Source organism: Notamacropus eugenii, chromosome 1, assembly GCF_028372415.1.
Source record: "Notamacropus eugenii isolate mMacEug1 chromosome 1, mMacEug1.pri_v2, whole genome shotgun sequence".
NCBI lineage: Eukaryota > Metazoa > Chordata > Mammalia > Diprotodontia > Macropodidae > Notamacropus > Notamacropus eugenii.
In genome coordinates this window covers 726,481,327-726,501,887 of record NC_092872.1, presented here as the reverse complement: position 1 = coordinate 726,501,887, position 20,561 = coordinate 726,481,327, and the positions used below count along the sequence as shown (strand labels likewise).

General features: G+C 50.9%; 3 protein-coding genes across 6 annotated transcripts; 2 read left to right on the top strand and 1 right to left on the bottom strand.

Annotated features, from left to right (window-relative positions):
* Window positions 1-5,288: 5,288 nt before the first annotated feature.
* Window positions 5,289-9,595, top strand: LOC140521688 (E3 ubiquitin-protein ligase RNF181-like). 3 transcript variants are annotated; one of them, XM_072636967.1, is made up of 6 exons: window positions 5,289-5,541; window positions 7,182-7,315; window positions 7,593-7,708; window positions 7,923-7,997; window positions 8,401-8,466; window positions 9,121-9,595. In XM_072636967.1, the coding sequence occupies exons 1-6, from the start codon at window positions 5,474-5,476 to the stop codon at window positions 9,358-9,360; spliced, it is 699 nt and encodes a 232-aa protein (XP_072493068.1). In that variant the 5' UTR covers window positions 5,289-5,473; the 3' UTR covers window positions 9,361-9,595. The 3 variants fall into 3 exon arrangements, with proteins under 3 accessions (XP_072493068.1, XP_072493067.1, XP_072493066.1); XM_072636966.1 differs by having other exon boundaries at window positions 5,365-5,541; window positions 7,041-7,315; XM_072636965.1 differs by lacking the exon at window positions 5,289-5,541 and having other exon boundaries at window positions 6,922-7,315.
* A 1,058-nt stretch (window positions 9,596-10,653) lies between these two features.
* RNF181 (ring finger protein 181) lies at window positions 10,654-12,992 on the top strand. Its single transcript, XM_072636968.1, has 5 exons — window positions 10,654-10,940; window positions 11,487-11,620; window positions 11,864-11,979; window positions 12,394-12,468; window positions 12,870-12,992. Exons 1-5 carry the CDS (start codon window positions 10,669-10,671, stop codon window positions 12,927-12,929), a joined length of 657 nt encoding a protein of 218 aa, XP_072493069.1. The 5' UTR covers window positions 10,654-10,668; the 3' UTR covers window positions 12,930-12,992.
* Window positions 12,993-13,755: 763 nt separating this feature from the next.
* Window positions 13,756-18,862, bottom strand: TMEM150A (transmembrane protein 150A). Of its 2 annotated transcripts, none has more exons than XM_072636964.1 (8): window positions 18,730-18,862; window positions 17,735-17,903; window positions 17,167-17,214; window positions 16,683-16,769; window positions 16,250-16,317; window positions 15,402-15,529; window positions 15,003-15,180; window positions 13,756-14,576 (listed from the first exon to the last, which is right to left on the bottom strand). In XM_072636964.1, exons 2-8 carry the CDS (start codon window positions 17,797-17,799, stop codon window positions 14,335-14,337), a joined length of 816 nt encoding a protein of 271 aa, XP_072493065.1. In that variant the 5' UTR covers window positions 17,800-17,903; window positions 18,730-18,862; the 3' UTR covers window positions 13,756-14,334. The 2 variants fall into 2 exon arrangements, with proteins under 2 accessions (XP_072493065.1, XP_072493064.1); XM_072636963.1 differs by having other exon boundaries at window positions 13,756-14,582; window positions 18,730-18,817.
* Window positions 18,863-20,561: the final 1,699 nt, after the last annotated feature.

Genomic DNA, 20,561 nt, shown 5'->3' with positions numbered 1-20,561 from the left:
TGAAGCTGAAACCTATTCTTTCCATACCCCACTGCTCCAGTCCCAGGCTGTTACTCCTCAGGGAAGTTATCATGAAGCTAGATTTGTTCTAGCTTCTCTCTCTTCTCAACTCACTTGATAGCTTATAGATGACCCCTAGGACATGTCCAAATATCCTTAACATATTCAAACCATCCAGTACCAAGTACCTTTTCTATTTAATCTAAACCTGAAACCCTGTTAGTAATTGATTCTTTTTGTCTGATTTGGCATCAGAAGACCCAAGCAAAAATCTCGAGTCTACCACTTACTAGTCGTGTGACTTGGGACATCTCTTCATCTCTGTGGGTCCCAGTTACCTTGACTGCAAAGTTGGGAGGTTGGAGTTGAAAATCTAATGATCACTTTCAGCTTTAACCTTGTGTTGCTAAGACCAGTGGTGTCAAACTCAAATAAAGATGGCATATTGACTTGGCAAAACACAAATTACTATTTTTTAAAGAATTTAAAATATATTAAATATATTGTATTTTGATTTTTTCTTAAACATTTCTCAAATACATTTTAATTGGATTTGAGGCCCTCTGGAGTCTTAAAGGCTAATTTGCTGCCTAGGGGCTTCGAATTTGACACCCCTGCCTAAGACCACCCATCTCTTTGAGAAATATTAATGATCTTGACCTAGCATTTTAAAGTTTGTAGAGTCTTTTATACAAATAATCTTATTAGCTTTTTACCACAGTCTTATCAAGGAGGCACTAAAGTTTTTATCATCCCCATTTTCCAGATGAAGACATTGGGGCTCAGAGAGGTTTACCAAATTGTCAGGGACAAGGAGCTAGCAGGTGTTTGAGGCAGGATGTGGTCTTAGATGGTCTTTCCCTCTTGGATCTGCATTCTTTCCATTACACTCTTCTGCTGTTCTCCCAGGATGACAGTTTGCTAAAAATAGGGAGCAACATGATATCAAGAAAATTCATGTACAGCAAACATTGCCACAGTGAAACCCCCTCCAGCTTGGTTATTCCATCCCTTTCTTCCACAGGAGAGGGGCCTGTTACAGGCAGTGCTGGAAGATGGACTCAGGGTTTAATACAGTCTTCCCTTGTCTTAGGAGAGTAAGTTTATTCTTTAAAAAACAACAACAAAAATTATTTTAAAAATAAAAACAACCCCCCAAACCCCAAAAGATTATTCTTTAAAAAACAAAACCAAGCAAATCCTCCAAAAATTATTCTTTTAAAAACAAAAGTAATAACCAAAAAAAAATTCTTTAAAAAAACCTCTTGGGGTGAATTCTTATGTTGAAAAAACAAAATTGCCATTCGTTTCAATTGGATAAATTTTATATATTCCCAAGCCCCTACATTAATGACCACTTATACCCACTGATATTTGGTGTTTATTTATTTGAATTTTAATACATATGAAAAGAAAAGAACAAAGAAACGAATGAAAACAATGGTAATGATAACACACTCAAGAGTGGGATAGTGGCTAAATCACTGGACTTAGAGGCACGAAAACCTGGGTTTGGATCTTGCCTCAAAAAATTACTATCTGAGGGGCAGCTAGATGGTACAGTGGATAGAGCATCCAGCCCTGGAGTCAGGAGATCCTTAGTTCAAATATGACCTTAATAATGACACTTAGTAGCTGTGTGACCCTTAGCAGTCACTTAACTCCAATTGCTGCAGGGAAAAAAAAAAAGAAAGAAAAAAAGAATATGACCCACCCATGTGGATGATGTCAGACAAGGCCTTTCCCTTCTCTTGGCCTCATGTTCTTCATCTGTAAAATGAAGGTATTGGACTTGATGACCTCAGAAGTCTTTTCCATTTATAAATCTGTGTTCTTAAAGTACCATTTGGAAGGTTGAGAAGAGGAGGAAGGGAAAACTACAAGCCAGCAAACCACAAGTACTCTGAGAGGAGGGCTTAACACAATGTACACCAACCATCAAACTGCCAAGATGGTCACTAGTGTGCTGGCCCTCCTTTGCAAGTGCTCTACAAGGAGCAAATGCAATTCAGGCATAAGTGAAGAAAGATTTGCTTCCTGTAGAACATGTTCTGAGGTGACTATTCCAACTCATACTCACTCTCTCTAAAATAATGAGTTCTCAGAGATGGTTACCATATCTCTTGTGGGCTCTAGGGTAAGCACTGAGGGGTTGGGCATTGTCCTTCTAAACTTATAAACCCCCACTGATATTTGTCACCATCCTCTCCATGATAACTGTTGATATTAGTTAGGTAGATTTAATTCACTTCTAGAAAAGGACCTTTTTTTTAAGGAGTAGAGTAAGAACAGTTGATCTAAAATATCCCCCACAAGTCTGACAGTAGCCTCCAGAGGAACGTGGGGCTCAACTTTAGATAGAATACATTTGACCAAGGGATAACTCACAGCTCCTGGAAGTTCTATTTCTGGAGAACTCCAGCTGTCCCCTTTAGCTATGGCAGAGTCTTTCCACTGGGCTCTTTGTAGAGCCTTGAATCAGTTCTTGGCTCCCAACACAGACTCTGCTGATGCTGCCCTGGGGATGCCACTAAGACTCCATTGAAAAACTGGGAATCCTTCTCTGACCAAGGAGGAAAAAGGGTGACGAAGACAGGATGGAGGAAGCCAAAGAAGACACTGAAGCACTTTCCTCTCCTCCCAAGTGATTACTTCTCAATTGTTTGGCTGAAATGCTCTCTCTCCTGGCTTGATCATTTCTGTAACTAGAAGGTAAAGGACCAGGAAAGATCCAGCACCTAAAGGGAGACTGGACCTACATAATAAGTCAACTCTGAGAAGAAAAAGATTTGCCCTGGTTAAGGGTAGACTGGGAGAATGTGCCTACCTCTCCCTAGGAACTAATATTCTTGGTAAAATTCAGCTATCAGGCAATGCCTCTCATTGGAGGGATGGAAAGGAAGGCGTTCAGTTGCACAGCTAGCTGCCAGTAAGTGCAAGTTCCAACAGTGACCAAGGGAGAGGATTCTCTCATATTCCTTCCTTTGGGACAATGGACGAAACTGACCAATGGGAGATTAAAATGCCTGGAAATGCTAACAGATAATCCCTTGCAATAGAATCAAATGCAGTAAATCAAATTACTAGAGTCCAAACTGGGAGAACTGACCCTGTTCTGATGGATAAGAAGGATCAGTATGAGTCTAGTAGAAAGACAATGGCAGATCAGTGGATTGACTCCTTTACCCATGGAAGCTGCCTTTCTGAGCCAATGGTTCCAGCAGAGCCAGCTGGATTCCAGTAGAATCCTGCAAAGAATAGTAACAGTAGGAGGGGTCATAAATTCTCCCAGGGAATGAGTAACCCAGCTACTTCACTTGGACAAGAAAAAGCCTAGATGTGCAGCAGAGGAAAGGGCAGCCCAATTCCTTATTCCTTCGAAAGAGAGAGGCTAGGAGACCACAAGGAGGAAAGTTTGGACAAAAGACTCTCATGGTACTGATGCCTGGGAGAACTTCCCAAGACTGCTTTGAGGACACTGAGTGGGTGACATTAAGGGAGCATCCCAAGACTGACCAATTCCTTACTGTAGCTGCAAACAAAGGCATTCTTTATATATATTTCCTGTGGCTGATAACTCTCAGCCATCATTCATCTTCCTTTACCAAGGATAGTGTAGTTCAGGGATTCTCTTCCCCTTTTGGAATTGTAAGCTCCTCAAAGGCAAAGTTGTTTTTTCATTTTGCTTTTATTCATTTCTCCCAGCACTTAGGACAGTACAATAAGTACCAATAAATACTCCTTAACTGGAGGACTATTCCTTAGACCATTCTATACTGAATGAATGGGGATTCACAGGTGGGGCTGCCCCAGATCAGACAGATACAATGTCTGGGCCTTGGAAGGCCAAAGTGGAGCAAAGCTTAATCATCATTTACTATGACCCTGAATGCTTTGCTTCATACAGTCAGAAAGAACTGGTACCCTTCTTGAGGTCTAGGCTCACATTTACCAGCTATCTACCAGACATCTCCAACTGGATGTCCCATAGTATTCTCAAACTTGCCCTTTTTTGTTGAAGCACCCAGGATCTTTCCAGTAACCTAGATTCTTAGCCTTGGAGTCACCTTGGACTCTTGTTTAGTCATTTTTCAGTTGCATCCAACTCTTTGCGACCCCATTTGAGGTTTCTTGGCAGAGATACTGGAATGGTTTGCCACTGAGGCTGGATTTGAACTCATGTTTTCTTGACTCTATATGCTCTGTGCCACCAGCTGCCTCCCCAGCTTCTTAGCACAGTAGACACTCAAAGATAGAGTGTGTGTGTGTGTGTGTGTGTGTGTGTGTGTGTGCGCGCGTTCATCCTTCATTACCGAAGACCATGCCTTCAGAGAAATAATGACATGATTTGCACTTGACTTTGTTTTTTGAGTGACGGAGGGTTGTGCAGGTCACCAGCCTCACTTCTCCTCCATAGCCATCTGAATCCAGTGATCAGATATTCATTAGGATGACTGGAGATGGCCCAGGATGAGGCAATTGGTATTAAGTGACTTGCTCAAGGTCACACTTGCCAAGTGTCTGAGGTGAGATTTGAACTCAGGTCCTCCTGACTCCTGCACTAGTGCTCTATCCACTGCACTGCCTAGCTGCCCCAAAGAGAGTAGGTACTCAATAAATGCTTACTATCTGCTTGACTTCCAGTTCTACTGTCTTGGGCTAAGAAGAACAAATCCAGGGGACAGTCCTCTTGAGCCAGACACCGTCGGTTCTTTCCTCATATGAAATGCATTCAAGACTGTTCATCATCCTAATTACTTTGCAAAGTCGTCCCTAAAATGCGGTGTGCCCGGTGAACACCTAGTAAGCGCTTAATAAATGCTTGTCATGTTTTTCTTCACTCAATTGTTCATGCATTCAAACACTGATTTTTCATTGATTTACGCATGTACGCATTCAGGGGTGATCTGCCTTAGGCAGGCCGAGGCCTGGGAAGACATGGCCAGCCGGGCTAGAGCCTCCCGGGCGGGGCAGGGCCGCGCTGCGCTGCGGGATCTAGCAGCTGTGCCTTCCATCCCCAGCTGTCAAACCCCGGAGCCCCGCCTCCCTCCAGAACCCGGCTCATCTCGCCTTCCCATTGGCCAGAAGCCCCGCCCCGGAGACGTCGGTCCTATGAAAACCCAAGGCTGCGGCCGCTCCCACAAAAAAAAAACAAACTCAGCTCAGGTCACCTGACCTTCAAAAGCCAATGGGAACACCGGTCTGGGGATTCCTTTTCCAGCCGCAGTCCAGACGGCCCGTTCTGCCCGCCCTGCCCCGGCGCTGATTGGACCAGTCGTGCGAGCGCGCCCTCCCATTGGCCGGTTCCGTCGGGGAGGGGGGCGGTAGGGACGCTCATCGCGGGAGCGCTGAGTCAGCTGCTGCAGAGTGGGCTGGGTGGGGTTGTGAGCTGCACCTGGGCTTGACCAGCGCCAGACGGGGCCGGTCGCTGCTGGTCCCTGCCGCCGCCTGCCGCCCGCCGCCCGCCGCCGCCATGGAGAACTTCCCAGAGGAGATGGATGAAGAGCAGTACTGGCAGAACGAGCTGCTGCATCTGGCGCGGTGGGCGGGGCCGGCCATCCCTGGGGATTATCCGGGCCCGCCTTGGCCGGGGCGGGGATTATCCGGGGCTGCGTGTCTAGTGCAGGGCTAGGGGTTATCCGGGGCTGGAGTTTGATGGGGGCGCCAACTCCGGGGATGGGGGACCATCCTGACTTCCCTTGTCCAGAGATGAGGGATTATCCGGAGGGGGGGGGCGGGGTCACCCGTTCTAGGCCAGGTTTTATCCGGCGGCTGCCTGGTCCAGACATGGGAATCATCCTGGTTTTCCTTGTCCAGAGATGAGGGATTATTGGGGGGGGGGTGTCGCCTTTTCCGGGCTAGGGATTATCTAGGGACTGCCTAGTCCATGGAGGGAGATTACCTGGGGTTTGCTTGTTCAGAAATGAGGGATTATCCGGGGGTCACCTTTTCCAGGCTGAGGATCATTTAGGGATTATGGGGTGGGGGGTGTCTAATTGAGGGGTGGGGATTATCTGTGGTTTCCTTGTTCAGAGATGAGGAATTATCCCTAGGGTTCTCCTTTTCTAGACTAGATATTATTGGCAGGGTGGGACTGTCTAGTCCAGGGCTGGGGGTTAAATGAGGACCAAATTTGTTCAGGCTAGGGATTGTGTGAAAAACAGACATGGGAAGTGTGTGTGTGCATTCTTGTAGGGGGGGAGGGTGGAGGGGGACAGTTTACTGGGAGCTAGGGATTGAGGATTATGTGGGGGCTGAATTTATGGAATGGGGCAATTATTGTGGGACTAGTGATTCCCAGGTTGAAGATTATCCTGGGACTGGGCAGTTGTTGTTGTATGATTTGGAATAACATAGAACCAGTGACAGTATAAGGGGGCCAAATTTAGGGTTTCTGGTGTATGGGGGGGGGTAAGGGAAGGGGGAAATTAAACCAGAGGCAAGGGATTATGGGAGGGGAGGGGTTGTTTGGTATGTGTGTGTATGGGTAGTGTCCAGAGAAGGGCATTGCTGGAGGACAGGGGTGGGGCATTTAGAGGGCTGGGTGGGTTGGGGGAAGGATCTATTATCTAAGAAGACCCAGAGATTTATCTGGGAAAAGGGGTGCTGGAGTTAGGGATTGTTGGGGTTTGGGCTTTCACTGCCCTGGTGTGACTCAACCATCTCTGCAGTGAACTTTTTTTTGGTCATTGTTTTTGTATCATGATCATTTCCCAATTTACATTTCCACCCACTTCTCCATTAAACTCACTCTGCAACAAAAAAGCACATTTGAGCAAAGCCTATGGAAACAGTATCTGGCAGTGTATGCTACCACATTCCATCCCCATGGACACCTCCGCCTCCCAGACTGAGGTGTGTCCTCATCCATCCTCTGGAAGTGAGGTTGTCATGAAAATCCATCAGAGTTCACGACTGTTTTAGAGTCGGTTTCATTTACCTTCGTGTGATGATTGTGTACATCATTTCCCAGAATTTTTTCCTTCTGCATCTCTTTTTGCTGTGTTTCTCTGGATCCTCATGGCAGTCATTTCTTACAGAGCAGAATAGCCTGTTTCATTCATGAGCCATCACTTAGTCATTTGCCACCCAAGGAGCTTTGTTTCCAGTCACCTTATCACAAGCGCACAGAATGGTGCTATGAATGTATTGGCATATTTGGGGACTTTCTTTCTGCCCAGGACACTTTTCAATGGGATGGGCATTGAGCTGCCAACAGGTGAGCTCTTTAGCTGGGAAAACCGACTTCCTCCCCCCGCTGCCAAGAGAGCCGTGGAGAACCTGCCAAAATCCACCATCACAGGGGCCCAGGCTGGTGAGGGGCCTCCTTCCCCAAGGCCCTCCTTTATCTCTGCCACTTCCCTGTTACCTATGTGATCTTTATGGACCAACATTATCCCCTCCCCTTCCTCTACCCAGCATGCAACCAATTTCCTGTTCAATCTTCCAGACCAGGCCGGTGAAAAAAAAAATTCAGTGAGAGGATCAAATACCTCTAGAGACTGGCCTACCTTTGATGAGGCAACACTGGGAGGGATTGGGGTGGGAAGTTGGAGAAAGCAGAGTCTAATGTGCCGGACTTTCCCTCACAGACGCAGGTGTCAAGTGCCCTGTGTGCCTTTTGGAGTTTGAGGAGGAGCAGACTGCCCTGGAGATGCCCTGTGAGCATCTCTTTCATTCAGACTGCATCGTGCCCTGGCTAGGCAAGGTATCCCCAGCTTCTCAAACAGTCCTTCTGGTGTCCAGCCCCATTAACATACATTGGCCCTGCCCATCCATAGATCTTGAGTATCAGGGATGATAGACAGAAGTTTTCTTCTAAACATGAACTTAAGGCATAGGCCCCAGAGGTGACACCATGGGAAGGGAGGATAGGGAGAAACGGACCCTGGACCATCTTTGTTCCCACTCTGTTTTCCCAGACCAACAGTTGCCCTCTGTGCAGATATGAGCTGCCTACAGACAATGAGGACTATGAAGATTACAGGAGAGAAAAGGTAGGGCCAGGCTTAGGGGAGTGACTATCCCCTGCTGCCAGATCTGAGATGCCCCATAAAGGTGTTCCCCTCCCTAAATTGCAAGGCCACACTCTAGTGCAGACAAGAGAATAGAGCTAAGTCCAGTGGCATTGACCCCCTGATGAAGACCAGGATTTGAGGGCTGATGAGAGACGGGATGATTATCTGAGGTTTTTTACATCTCTCTATTCTATGATCCTCTTTACTCTGTGGCCACTTTTAATGATCTATGGCTCCATAGAAGTGGGAAGAGACCTGCCATGTCTTTCTTCCCAGAAGTCCAATCCCATTAAGTTCACCAAAGCGCTTCATGGCAGATCTGGGTGTGTGTGGGGAGGTGGGTTGTGTGGGGACACAAGCTAACATGGGCTTTATTGCCCAGTCAGGGAAGGATCCGGAGATGTGCCTGGATCCTGCTGAAAGGAGGGAACGTCTCCTCTCAGACCAGGTCTGTACTATGGGGTGAAGGGAAGGTGTGATGGGAAATGGGAAGAGGGGGTCCCTGAGCTTGAGTAAGTGATTGAGCTATTCAGGTTGGGGGTCCTTAGGTTGTGGATATGGCAGTGCTTTTTGCTGGTCTAGCAGTTGAGGTTCTGAGGGCTGCTGAAGACCTATGAAGTTGGGGTTTCTTAAAGATATAGGGCATACAGGGCCAGGGCTCAGTAGGTAGTGAGGCTTCCTGACTGTGTTCAGAATTAGGATAAGGGTGATTTGGTTCTAATTGCTCAGTGCTGGGAGATAAGGAGGAATTGGTCACAGGGCACTCAGTCCAGTCCTGCCTTCCAGCCAGCTGGGTTAGGAAGGGTGACCATCATGAGTTAGGATGGGAAGAGGTGATCAATGAAAGATGAAAATGAAGGAATTAGGCCTCTTCGAGGATAGAATAAGCTGCCTTCCAAGATAGTGAATCATAGGATGTGGAAATGTGAAATAACTGAGCTGTCAAAGAGAATTCTTATTTAGATCCAGTCGGGCCTAGTTTCCTTCTTCCACCTCAGGAGTTCTCAGAGGAAAGTGGAGGCTACTGAGGGAAAGGGTGAGAGCAATATGAGCACCGCTCCAGTCCACATTGATAACCCGTTGTTGGCTCCTACCATTCCAGAATGCTTTTGCCAGGGCAAACAAGGCCCTGGCTCTTAAGCAGCCATGGGCAGACTTGGACGGGAACATTCGGTGCCGCCTCTTTTTGGGTCTGATCATCACGGCCTTAATGCTGCCCCTCCTGAAGTGGATTATTGTGGCCACCACGGAGCGTCCTGTGAATCTTCATAACCCAGCAGCAGCGTGGCATCAGGGGGCCACAGCTAAAGGCTGGGGGTTTGATCCAAGGCCAGGAGACTAAACTGCATCATGGGGGACGAGAAGCCAACCCCACCCAAACTGTTGGGCTCCACTAAGGAACACTGGTTGGTGCTGGATTTGAAGAAACCCTGAGGAGCTCTCTGGTGGACTTGACTCCACCAGCTGTACCCTTGCACGTTGCCCTCTACCCTCCCCCCTCTCTCCCCACCCTTGGATACTGGCTAAATCACCCCCTGCTACTTAGAGCTGAATAAAAGCCCCTCTTGGGTAAAAGACAGGAGTCTGGATTCTGTGTGAAGGGCTCATGGGAGGTTCTCTATTTAAGGGGTGACAGGCTTGTTAGAAAACCTGTTTCACATTCTCAGAGGACATCTTGTCTCCAACTTAGATGGACTTTTCCAATAATCTCCATTGTTGACCTTCTAGGTCCAGAGTTTTCTCCCCTTGCTTCTCATTCCAGAGACAGCCTACCCAGGAATCAGAGCACCTGGATGCGAAGTTCACCTCTTTGCTTACTACCCTTGTAATCTTAGCCAAGTCACTTGTCTCACATGAGAGGGTTGAATGAAATAGCCTCTGAGGTCTCTTACACTTCTAAAGCTATGATCCTCTAGGAAGCCTTGGAGGGCCCCTTTACACTGTGCACAGTGGTATCAACCTCAAACAGAAATGGGGGCTACAAATCAGTCCATAAGGACCCTCCAGGGCCACGTATTGACTCAGTTTTAAACATATTTAAGTAATTACTAAATAATTCCCGAGAACCTGGGGCACCCAAGGGTGTGAGCTGGGAAAGTACTTGTATTAGGGAGCATTGTGCCCCCAACAACTGCCTCACTTAGAGCTCAGTGGAATCCTTTTGGCCAAAATTGGGGTGGGGAGGGACAGACCAAGCAATGGGCGTTTAGTAAGTGCCTACTATGTGCCGGTACTGTGCTGAGACTCAACAGAAGAGACGACTCTGTCCTCAAGGGTCTTAAAGTTGAGTGTACTTGGGGTCGGACTCCTGAGAGGCTATTTTGTAACCCTGGGCCATCAATGGAGACGTTGGACTGGACTGTCTCTGTAATTCCGATATAAATGCTTTGATGCCCAAGGACTTGGAGGAAAGAAATGACCCCATGCACAAAGGCAGCCGTCTTGGAGGAGGTGAGTCCTGAGCCCAGGTCCAGAACAAGGGCCCGTGGGATTAGCGAGAGAAGACCACGGGCGAGTAGGGGAAGCACTGAGCACGGAGACTAGTCCTGGCTCCGTCTCCGTCGGCCAGCACCAATGAAAACCTGGGATCGCGGGCTGCCCCCATTGGCTCGAGCTTCAGACCACCTGATTCACACAGACCAATAGAAAAATGAGCTTGGGGTTTCCGGGGTCTCGCAGTTCCTGGGGGGCGTGGAGGCCTCTTTCTCCCAGCTCTGATTGGACGTTAGGACGGAGGTTGGTCTCCCATTGGCCAGAGTGGAACGAGAAGGGCGGGATCACTTCGTGCGGCATCACTGTGTCAGGGGCCCCTAGCCGGCTAGGATTCACGGTTGCCATGGCTTCCTACTTCGAGGAGCACGATTGCGAGCCGGGAGTGCCGGAGGAACAGTACCGGCAGAATGCGCTCCTGGAGCTGGCGCGGTGCGCGGGGGCGTCATCGCCCGGGCCTGGGCTGGGGACGTGATCGGGGGCTCGGGAGGGATGGAGGGGGCGTTATCGGGGGCTTGGGAGGGATGGGAGGTGTCCGAGGCTCGGGAGGGATGGAGGGGGCGTTATCGGAGGCTTGGGAGGGATGGGAGGTGTCCGAGGCTTGGGAGGGATGGAGGGGCGTTATCGGAGGCTTGGGAGGGATGGAGGGGGAGTTATCGGGGGCTTGGGTGGGATGGAGGGGGCGTTATCCGGGGCTTGGGAGGGATGGGAGGTGTCCGAGGCTTGGGAGGGATGGAGGGGGCGTTATCGGGAGCTCTGCAGGGATGGCAGCGGGCGTTATTCGAGGCTCGGGCATGGGAAGTGGTGTTATCCGAGGCTCCTGGGGGTGCCTGGGGTGAATATGGAAAGTCTTGGGCTAGGGAGGCTTTGGGAGTCAGCAGGGTCCTGGAGTTAGAAATATGGGTAAAAGGGTACCAGGAAGGAGGGATATTGCTCTGATCCAACCGCACTCCCTCTACCCCCGAATCCTTTTTCCAGGACACTTTTCAATGGGATGGACATTGAGCTAGCATCTGCCGACTTCACGGACTGGGACCACCGACTGCCCCCCCCTGCCGCCAAGAGAGCTGTCCAGAGCCTGCCCAAAGCCATCATCACAGGGGCCCAGGCTGGTGAGGAGCTTCTTCCAGTCACCTTGTTACCTCCTCAGTCAAGTCAGACCCTACCTCTCCTCCTCCCCGCTGTGCACCCTGGCTCAGTCTTGGCCCAGAAGGGAATCTGAATGAAAGAGTCCAGTGAGGGCAAGGAGCACAGGCTGCTTCTGAGGCCACCGTGCTGGAATGGATTGGGGAGGGGTGTGGTTATCGCGTGTGGCAGGGAGGAGGCACCCGAGCTAATGAGACTTTTCCCACCAGACAAAGGTCTGAAGTGCCCTGTGTGCCTTCTGGAGTTTGAGGAGAAACAGACTGCCCTGGAGATGCCCTGTCAACACCTCTTCCATTCAGACTGCATTCTACCGTGGCTGGGCAAGGTACTGGAGATTTCTGCACAATCTGCCCCCTGCCTTCTCTCTTGTGCCCATTCCCCTCCCCATTTCTTTACTGCACACACCCATAGACCCAAACTTTATTCCTACTCTTCTTGGAATTTCAAGGATGAAAGTCACACCCATATGAGCTGTAACCAGAGGAACTGAAATTGGGGAAGTTGAAAGGGAGCCCAGAAGTCCCCACTTGCCTCCCTCCTCCCCTCTTCTCACTCCTATTCTGTCTCCTACCTGAGACTTTCCCAATCCTGCCAGTTGCTAATCACTTGGTATTTATTTCTTTGGGTACAAGTTGTTCCCAACGCCTTGAGGACAGGAACTGTTTTTGTAGCCCAGATACCTGTAGCACATTTAATAAATGCTTATCTAATCAAATGATCACTTCTGCTGTGTACCTAGACCAACTCCTGCCCACTGTGCAGATGTGAGCTGCCCACAGACAATGAAGAATATGAAGAATATAAGAAAGACAAGGTAAGAACAGGCAGAATTGGCCTGGCCCTCCAGGCTGGCTAAAGAACGGAGCCAACCCTCATGGGTAAGGGTGGGAGCAGGGGCCTACAGAAAGCCCTGGCCTAGAAGTCAAAAGCCCTCGTGTTTGGGGTTTGATTTTGCCCCTTTGGGACTGTGTTACCTTGAGTAAGTCAACCTGTTTCCTTTTCTGGAAGACAGGTATAAAAATGTCCACCTTTGGTCCTTCCTTGGGCTTCTGAGAGGAGCAGTAAGAATCACCTGTGGAGGGTGCTTTGCAAGGCTGTGTCTTTTTGACTTCTTTGGCACTCTCCCTGTATCTGTCCTACAAGATAGACCGCTGGGGGGAAGCTGGGTAACTACCAGTCCTTGAATCAACTCCTCCTACTTGTACTCCCTTGTAGGCAAGGCGGCAGCAGCAACAGCATCGTCTTGAATACCTCCATGGAGCCATGTACACATGATGGGCTTCCTCTTCCCCTCCCAACACTTTTCCTCATGACAATTAAATGCTTTCCTCACCCTGAGCAAGCAGCACCTTTGCCTGGGAGGATCTGTGTCCTGGAAAAGGGGAAACCCTGCTTTCATTCCATCTCTGCTTGTGGAGGGAGACTGGGTGGGATGGAACAGTGGGCTTCTTGGTGCTCTTTCTCTCCCCCTCCTGGAGAGCTGGCTCTGATAGGGAAGATTCAATCCAAATAGGAGAAAGGAAAAAACCATAGATGAAAGCCCCTTTTCAAAAGGCAGTCACAGGGGATCCTTGGAGAAGGGAAGGTAAAGAACCTTATTATTCACCATCCTAAACTCAGAGTAGGAAAAACTATCCTTAAGGAATGAGTAGCAGGCAGCTCCTTTAGGGGGCCAAGCTTCTGGGGTATGGTCCAGCACAGCAGTTCAGAGTTGGATGGGGTCTTTAGTGGGTACCCTTACCCACAAGAAACCAGCAAGTCGTAATGGAGATGTCAGAGTGAGTGTGTGTGTGTAGAACAGGACAAGGGCCCAGCCTAAATCTGCCCCCCCACCCTATACATCCAATCCCTTCTCCCCCTTGGAGCCAACCCTTCAAACACTTGAAGGCAGGGGTCCCCTTGGCCTCAGTCAGGGTTCTCCAGGCTAAACCTCTCCCATCCCTTTATATCCACCATGACTGCTCCTCTTGCTCAGTGCTCCTTCAGCTTATCAAAACCCTTCCTAAAATGAACATTCTGATGTCTTTATCCTCAGTCTTGGGTCCAAGGAAAAACCCTTCTCACAGCTGGAAACTCAGTTCTCCAAAACATCACCAAACCGTCAAGAGTTAGATTTTTAATAGATATAAAAAAGTACTAAAATATCCGTGTGGTTCTGCTGGGTTATTTGCCCTAAGGGAAGCAGGGAGGAGCAAAGGGAAGGAAGTCTGGGCAGTCTGGAAGGCTGAGCCCACAGGCATGTTCTGAGAGCTGGGGGTGGGGCTCACTAGCTGCCTCCTTCCTATACCCTTTGCTTTGCCCAGCCCCCAAAATTCCTGCAGAAAGACTCCAGTGGCCTGGCCTCAGAACCAGTGGGGAGCAGAAGGCACCTTAAGGACTGGATTGGTGAATAAATGAGGATAGGGAGTGTTTAAAAAAAAAAAAACCAAACTGAAAATATGCTGGGATTGAGCAGATTTAGTGTTGGCCCCCAGGCAGCCAGCAGGGGTCGCTGCTCTTCCATGGCACAGATGTCAAGTTGAGGACATTGATGGGTCCTCCCCAAAGGGAGGATGCACCCCATCAGTAATACTTTTTTTTTAAAAAAAAAAAAAATCTTTTTGGTACAAAAGAAACCCAAGGAAGCTGGAGGAGTGGGGCCATAAGGGGGCCTCGGCTGTCCCCCAGTGACCTTCCTGCTCTATATCATGGCAATACTCTCCGGTGTACAGTTGAGGTGGGTAGAAGTGCTACTGCTCCCTGGAGACTTGCAGGCCCGGCTGGGGGCTGGCTGGAAGGCAGCCACCAGTGTGTCTGTGGACACTGCCCCAAACTCGTAGCTGAAGGTGCCATAAAAGATGAGGATGTCCATGACAAAGACCCACTCGGCCAGGGCAGCCACATGTTGGAGCTGGGAGCTTTCATGGATGAAGAAGATGCCACCTGTGGCTGAGATTAAGGAACCCAACTGAGATGGAGCCTGCTTATACCTCCCATGCCAGAGCCTTGGGTTCAGGGAGTTGTTTAATGTTACTTTTCCAGTCTTCCTCCTCATCCCCATCCCCCAACCTTACTTGGGCTGGAGAAGGGAAAGATGGGAGGGAAAATTCTACGCCTAGAAGCAGCAGCCAGATGGCCTAGTGAGTCAGGAAGACCAAGTCTGAATCTTGCCTCAGACCACAGCAGTCCCACCCTGGGCAAACCATTTGACCTCAGTTTACTCCTCTGTACTAAGTGATGACAAAAATACTAACTCCCTGAGTGGCTGAGGATCGAACGAGATGACCTACAAAGCCCTCCAGAAACTCCAGTTATTATTACTCTCTTGGGATTCCCTTGTTCTCCAAGGAATGGCCCTATGAAGGATACTGAGGACCAGGGCGACAAAGGCAATAACGGCGAGCACAGCGCGGAAATGAGCCATGGCAAAGTCCAGGGGAGCAGCAGCACCGTGGTAGGAGAGGGCACAGTGGAGACAGACGAAGAGGAGCCCCGCTGGAAAGGCAACTCCTGCCCCGATATAGTGCAAAGACTTGGCATGATCCACCTGTGGTGATGAGGAAGAGAAGGCGTGAAGCAAAGCTGACCCCCGTTTCACCTGGGTGCGTGTGCACACACCTGTGCATGCTGCTGCACCTTCCATGGCTTAGCCAGGCCAGAGAACACCAGGATAACGATGCATCTGCCCACCCACAGGTTTCAGGGAATGGTTCTGGTCAGTGAGAGAGGAGCAAGCAGGTGGGGCCAATACTTAGAGAAACACCTCACCTGGAAGTTGCCAACAACAACCAGGCCAGCAGCATTGAAACAGCCGGTGATGAGAGCCATGGTGTTAACCCAGGACCGGTGACTCTGCTCCAGCAGCTGGCCATAACGGAGAAGGCAGATCAGTGCCACTGTGGAAGAGGATGCAAAGGGGTACTGATGGCCAGGCAACTAGCATTTATTAAGCACCTACTATGTGCTAGGCACTGTACTAAGTTCTGGAGACAAAGGAAGTCTACTCTCAAGGAGCTCCCTGTCTCAGGGTTGCAGGGCAATCAACAGACCCCCTAACCTCACCCCCTCCACCAAACACAAGCAGGCAGCACAATGACTTAGAAAGCGGCTTTGTCCCCCCAGCTCTCTGAGGAAGAGCCCAGGCCAGACCGAGTGGAAGGCCTTGCTAGAGGCTGGAGCAGAAGGTCCAAGATCCACCCAGAGGTTCTCACTTGTTTTAGGCTTTTTCTGTGGCTCTGAGGTGGGGTGGCTAGTTGATGATAAACCCTTTATTGAATAGTTGATAATAAACCACCCTTTCTTGGACTTAAGTCAGGCAGGAGGGAGGGATCAGGTAAATAAGCCGTGTCAGCCCTTAGTCTTTGTGGAGCAAAAGAAACACCCCCCCCTCCCCAAGAGTGCATTTCTTCACCACCTGGGCTGCAGAGTGCCCTCATTTGATTGTGATAAAGTAGCTGCAGAAGTGGCATAGAACGGCTCCCTCTCAATGAGGGGTCTAGGATGGGGGCCCAGGATGGGAGCCCTTCCCTGCATACTCTCCTTCAGGGGGTGGGAGGGACCCAGGGGGGAAAAGAGGGGTCACAGATGAATGGGAAAGGCATGCAAAAAAAACTTACCCATGAAAGCACCCATGTTGCCTATGAGGCTGAAGAGGCAGCTCTCAGGGGGGTATGTGCCACATTTACTGGAAAAGGGGAGGTAAGGCAAGGAGGAAGGAAAAGGCAGTCAGCACTGGCAGGTGCCTTTCCCCACCCCATCCCACCCTCCTTCTATAACCTAGGCCTTGATCTCCCTAACTGCAGGCAATTCCCCTCAGAAGCTGGTACTTGTTTTATGCTACTGTGAAAGCTGAGATAAAGGGGGGGGGGGGGTTATGCTAAAGAGAGCCCCAGGCAGTGTTCTCAAAGATTCCAGATAGGATCTGATGGGACTGCAGACTGGGTCAGGGCATGCCGTTGGGTTTGGGTGAGCTGCTCCACAAGTCCAAGGAGGGGTTGGTGGACGGGCCAGGCCATGTTCTTCCCTGCCTGCCCCCTGCAGGGCACTCACCTGATGAGGGGAATGTCCTCCAGTGTACAGCAGCTCTTGGGACCACCCTGTATGTCGGGGTCAGTGGAGCAGGACTCATTGTAGGACCTGGTGGGGAGGTGGGACAGGGAGCAGACTGGGGCAAAGTGGATTCTCTGCAGCCCACCTCCTTCACCTGGAGCCTAGTTAGAGTATGCCTTCTCCAGGCCCTCCCCCAATGATCCCTCCCTCACCAAAAGCGGAGAAGAGTCCCTTTCTCTCCACTATCCTTGAGAGATAGAAACCAGAGGGTATAAAGGGCCTTGAAAGGAAGAAGGGGCATTTGGTGGGAGAGGGAATAGGTAGGCAAGATGCCATGCCTGGGGAAAGGGTGGGTGATGCCAAAATCAGAGGACAGCAGTAAGGCCCAGGGTTGCCATCGGACTCCTGCCAGCCCCTGAGCCCCAAAAAGGAGCAGAGATGAAGAAAGCCTTTAGAAGAAGGGTGTCAGGACTGTTCTTCATACCAGTTCTCCACAGGACACACATGGTGGTTCATCAATGCCATGGCATACCTAGAAGAGCACAGAGAAGCATCAGTCTCCAGTGCCGTCCTCTCTGCCTTCTGCACCTGACTGACCTGGTTCATCCCCTCAGCCCTCCTCTCTGTGCCTCACTGTACAGTCAGACACTGTGAGCATGACCCGGAATGAGTGGAAAGCAACTCAGGCCAATTCCACCCGGCCTGGACCCATCCCTCCTCTCCAGCGATTCACTCTGGGGATCAGGCTTAGGGAGAGCAATGCTCCCCTGCTAGCACCAGTGGTGCCAGTTGGTCCCAAGAGTGGCGGGTAGTTGGGAATTTGTGCCCAGGCACGAGGCCAGGCTATGGAGACACCCCGAGCAGTTCTGAGTACCAACACCACAGTCTACAGCAGGACAAGGGACCTTGTGTGTGGGAGCAAGCTGTTCTTCTGTCCCGCCTCATTCCTGTTCCTCCTTGGCCCTGGCCCATCTTCCCCTTGCCTAGTCTCTCCCCCACTCCTGTCTCTTCTCCTTCCCTCCCCCCTTGTTTTCTCCCCTGCCTTTACTCACACAATCCATATGCCAGTGATGGAGAAAGCTGAGAGGCTGACAGGAAGGATGACCCAGGCGGTCATGAGGGAGGGGAGCCAGGGTGGGGAAGGGGTGGGGGGGGCAGGATCGGAAGTGGGTGAAGCAGGGGGCCCAGCTACTTCAGGACACTTCAACCACAAGCATCAGCCTGGGGGAGAGAAGGATGAAGTAGGTCAAGGGACTGTGCCGGAACAGCAGGTGGGGGGGGTGGCCTGGCCAATGGAACAGGCTGAGCTTCTGAGATGGGCTGAGCCCACATACTGTGCATATTCCTCTTGGCATCCAACAGCCTCCCCACACACCTTCCCCCAATATTCCCCCACACCTAACAGCAACCCTCCAGCCCTCAGGGGGGCTGAAACATCTGGAAACGGTCCCCCTTAGTTCTGAGGGTCAAGGCCACCCTGGGGACAGCCCAGAGACAGAGAAACTGCCCTGGGGCAAAGTTAGACTTGGCCAAAGACCTTCCCGATAGCGGCGAGGGGGGCTCCCGCTAACAAAGGCCCAGGAAGGCCAACGCTGGGGGCTGAGCAGGGACGCTGGGCAAGTCAGGTGGGGACGCGCAGCCGGAGGACCTAGGCGCAATCGGATCTAACGGCGGGATGGGGGTGGGGGGCGTATGGGGGCGGGCACTGCGAAGAAGCCCGCCCTTGGCACCCTAGCCAGAAGCCCGGCCTGCCCCAGGACCGGGAGACCCCCAGCTCCGGGCGGAGCCTTGACCCCGGGGCTGAGCTCGCAGCCCCCAGGAAAGTTCCTTCCCGTCAGGACCTGCCCGGGCTTCAGGCAGCAGAGCCGAGCCTAGCCTCCCTGGGGGGAGTCAGGCTGCTCCTCCGAGAGCTAAAGCGCATGGGAAGGGAGAACGAGGGGAGGTTGTGATCCGGTGGTGAGGTGGGATGAGGGGCTGGGACTGAAGCCGGGCATCTGCCTGTGGGCGGGCGGACCAGTCTTGGGCTCCCCCCGCCCTGCCCCCTTACCGGCCGCCGGACCCCCCAAGCGCTGCTCTCAGCCGCCGTCCCTTTGAACAACCCTTTAAAGGATTTAAAGAGCCGGGGCCGGTCCCTCTTCTCCCCTCCCCTTCCCTCCCCTCCCCGCCCCTCTGACCAGAGCTGTCGCCGCACCGCCCGATGGGACCTGGAGTCCTCCTGCTGGCAGGCTAGGGGGGCGGGGGGCAGCCCCGGACTACAAGTCCCGGCACCCTCCTGGCCGGGGAGGTACCGCTGGGGGCGGGCGGCCCCGGCCGCCCCCGCACAATGGCCTCGGTGGGCCACCCCCCGCGGCGTGGGACTGGCCAGCCCCGGGGACCCGAATCCGGCTTGGAAATGCCTGGGTAGGAGGGGGTGGGCAGGCGCATACTGCAGGCAGCCACGGCTTGGGTAGGGTCCTGGTGGAGGGTCTCCATGGAGACCCGAAGTCTGGTCCCTGCCCTTCCCTGGCCTTTTCCTGGGGCCACTCATTCCTTTGCAGGCTGGATCTGTAGCTGGAAGGCATCCCAGAGGCCATCTGATCCAACCTCCTCTTTTACAGCCGAGGAAACTGAAGTCTAGAGAAGGTAAATGACTTGTCCAAGGTCACACAGAGTTGGTGTTTGAATCCAGGCCTTGTGACTCTAATTCCTTTTCTGTTAAATGGACTAGATCTTCTCCAAAGTCATGGGATCATTTAGATCTCAGAGGTCTTGCGATGCTCCTATCTTGTTTTACAGATGAAGAAGACTGAGATAGAAAGAGGGAAAACGACCTGCTTCCCCGAAGTCTTCTGGTTCCAGAGCTTCATGGCCTTGGGGAAGACCTGAGTTTTAATCCCACCTCGATACTTGCTAGCTGTGTGACCCTGGGCAAACTAGAGCTTGAGTTAGCTCCAAACTGATGATTCTACAACGTACGGTACTGCACTCTCTCCTTAGTTCATCTAAGGCCCCATTCATTGATGACATTTTATGAACCTATCAACTTGGAACATTTTCAAACTCAGTCTTGGACAAATCACTTCACTGCTTCCTGCCTCAGTTTCCTCAAGTGTAAAATGGGGATAATAACAGCACCTACTTCTCAGGGTTGTAGTGAGGATCAAATAACAGTTATAAATTGCTTAGCCTAGCACATAGTAGGCATTTAAATGCTTTTTCCCTCCTTTCTTCCCCACCCCCTAATTACCTCCCCCCCCAAGCTGGATAAATGTCTTTGTCCATTGGGATTTTCTAAATGCTGACGTGCTCCTATAACTCTCACCCCTATTAAGGCATCCCTCTCTTTTCCAATGTCATCTTCTAAGACTATAAATCCACTCCAGGGAGGACCTCTAACAAACGGTTACAGCCACAGCCTTTGATTAGATTTTTGTCACTGAGCTGGGCATGTACCTGAACCTGCTGGAAGGCTTGCAGGAGTATGGTGGTGATTCAGCATATTGGTGTTTTATTTTTAAACATCTATGCGGTTGTGGTTGGTATGTGTCATGGCCAGAAAGTTAATACCATGGACAGGGCCCTGCCTGCCAGGGGCTTGCCCTCCAAACACAGAAAGATTGTCAGCAGCCTTATTCACTGCTAGGATAGCTTTATGTTGTTATTCAGTCCTTCGAGACTCCATTTGGGGGTTTTTCTGGGCAGAGATACTAGAGTGGTTTGCCATCTTCTCCTACTCACTTTCAAATGAGGAACCTGACACAAACAGGGTTAAGTGACTTGCCCAAGGTCACACAGCTAGTAACTATCTGAGGCTGGATTTGAACTCAGGTCTTCTTGACTCCAAGAGTGCTCTATCCACTTTGCCACCAGAGATAGCTTGATAATCTATTTAATTGTTGA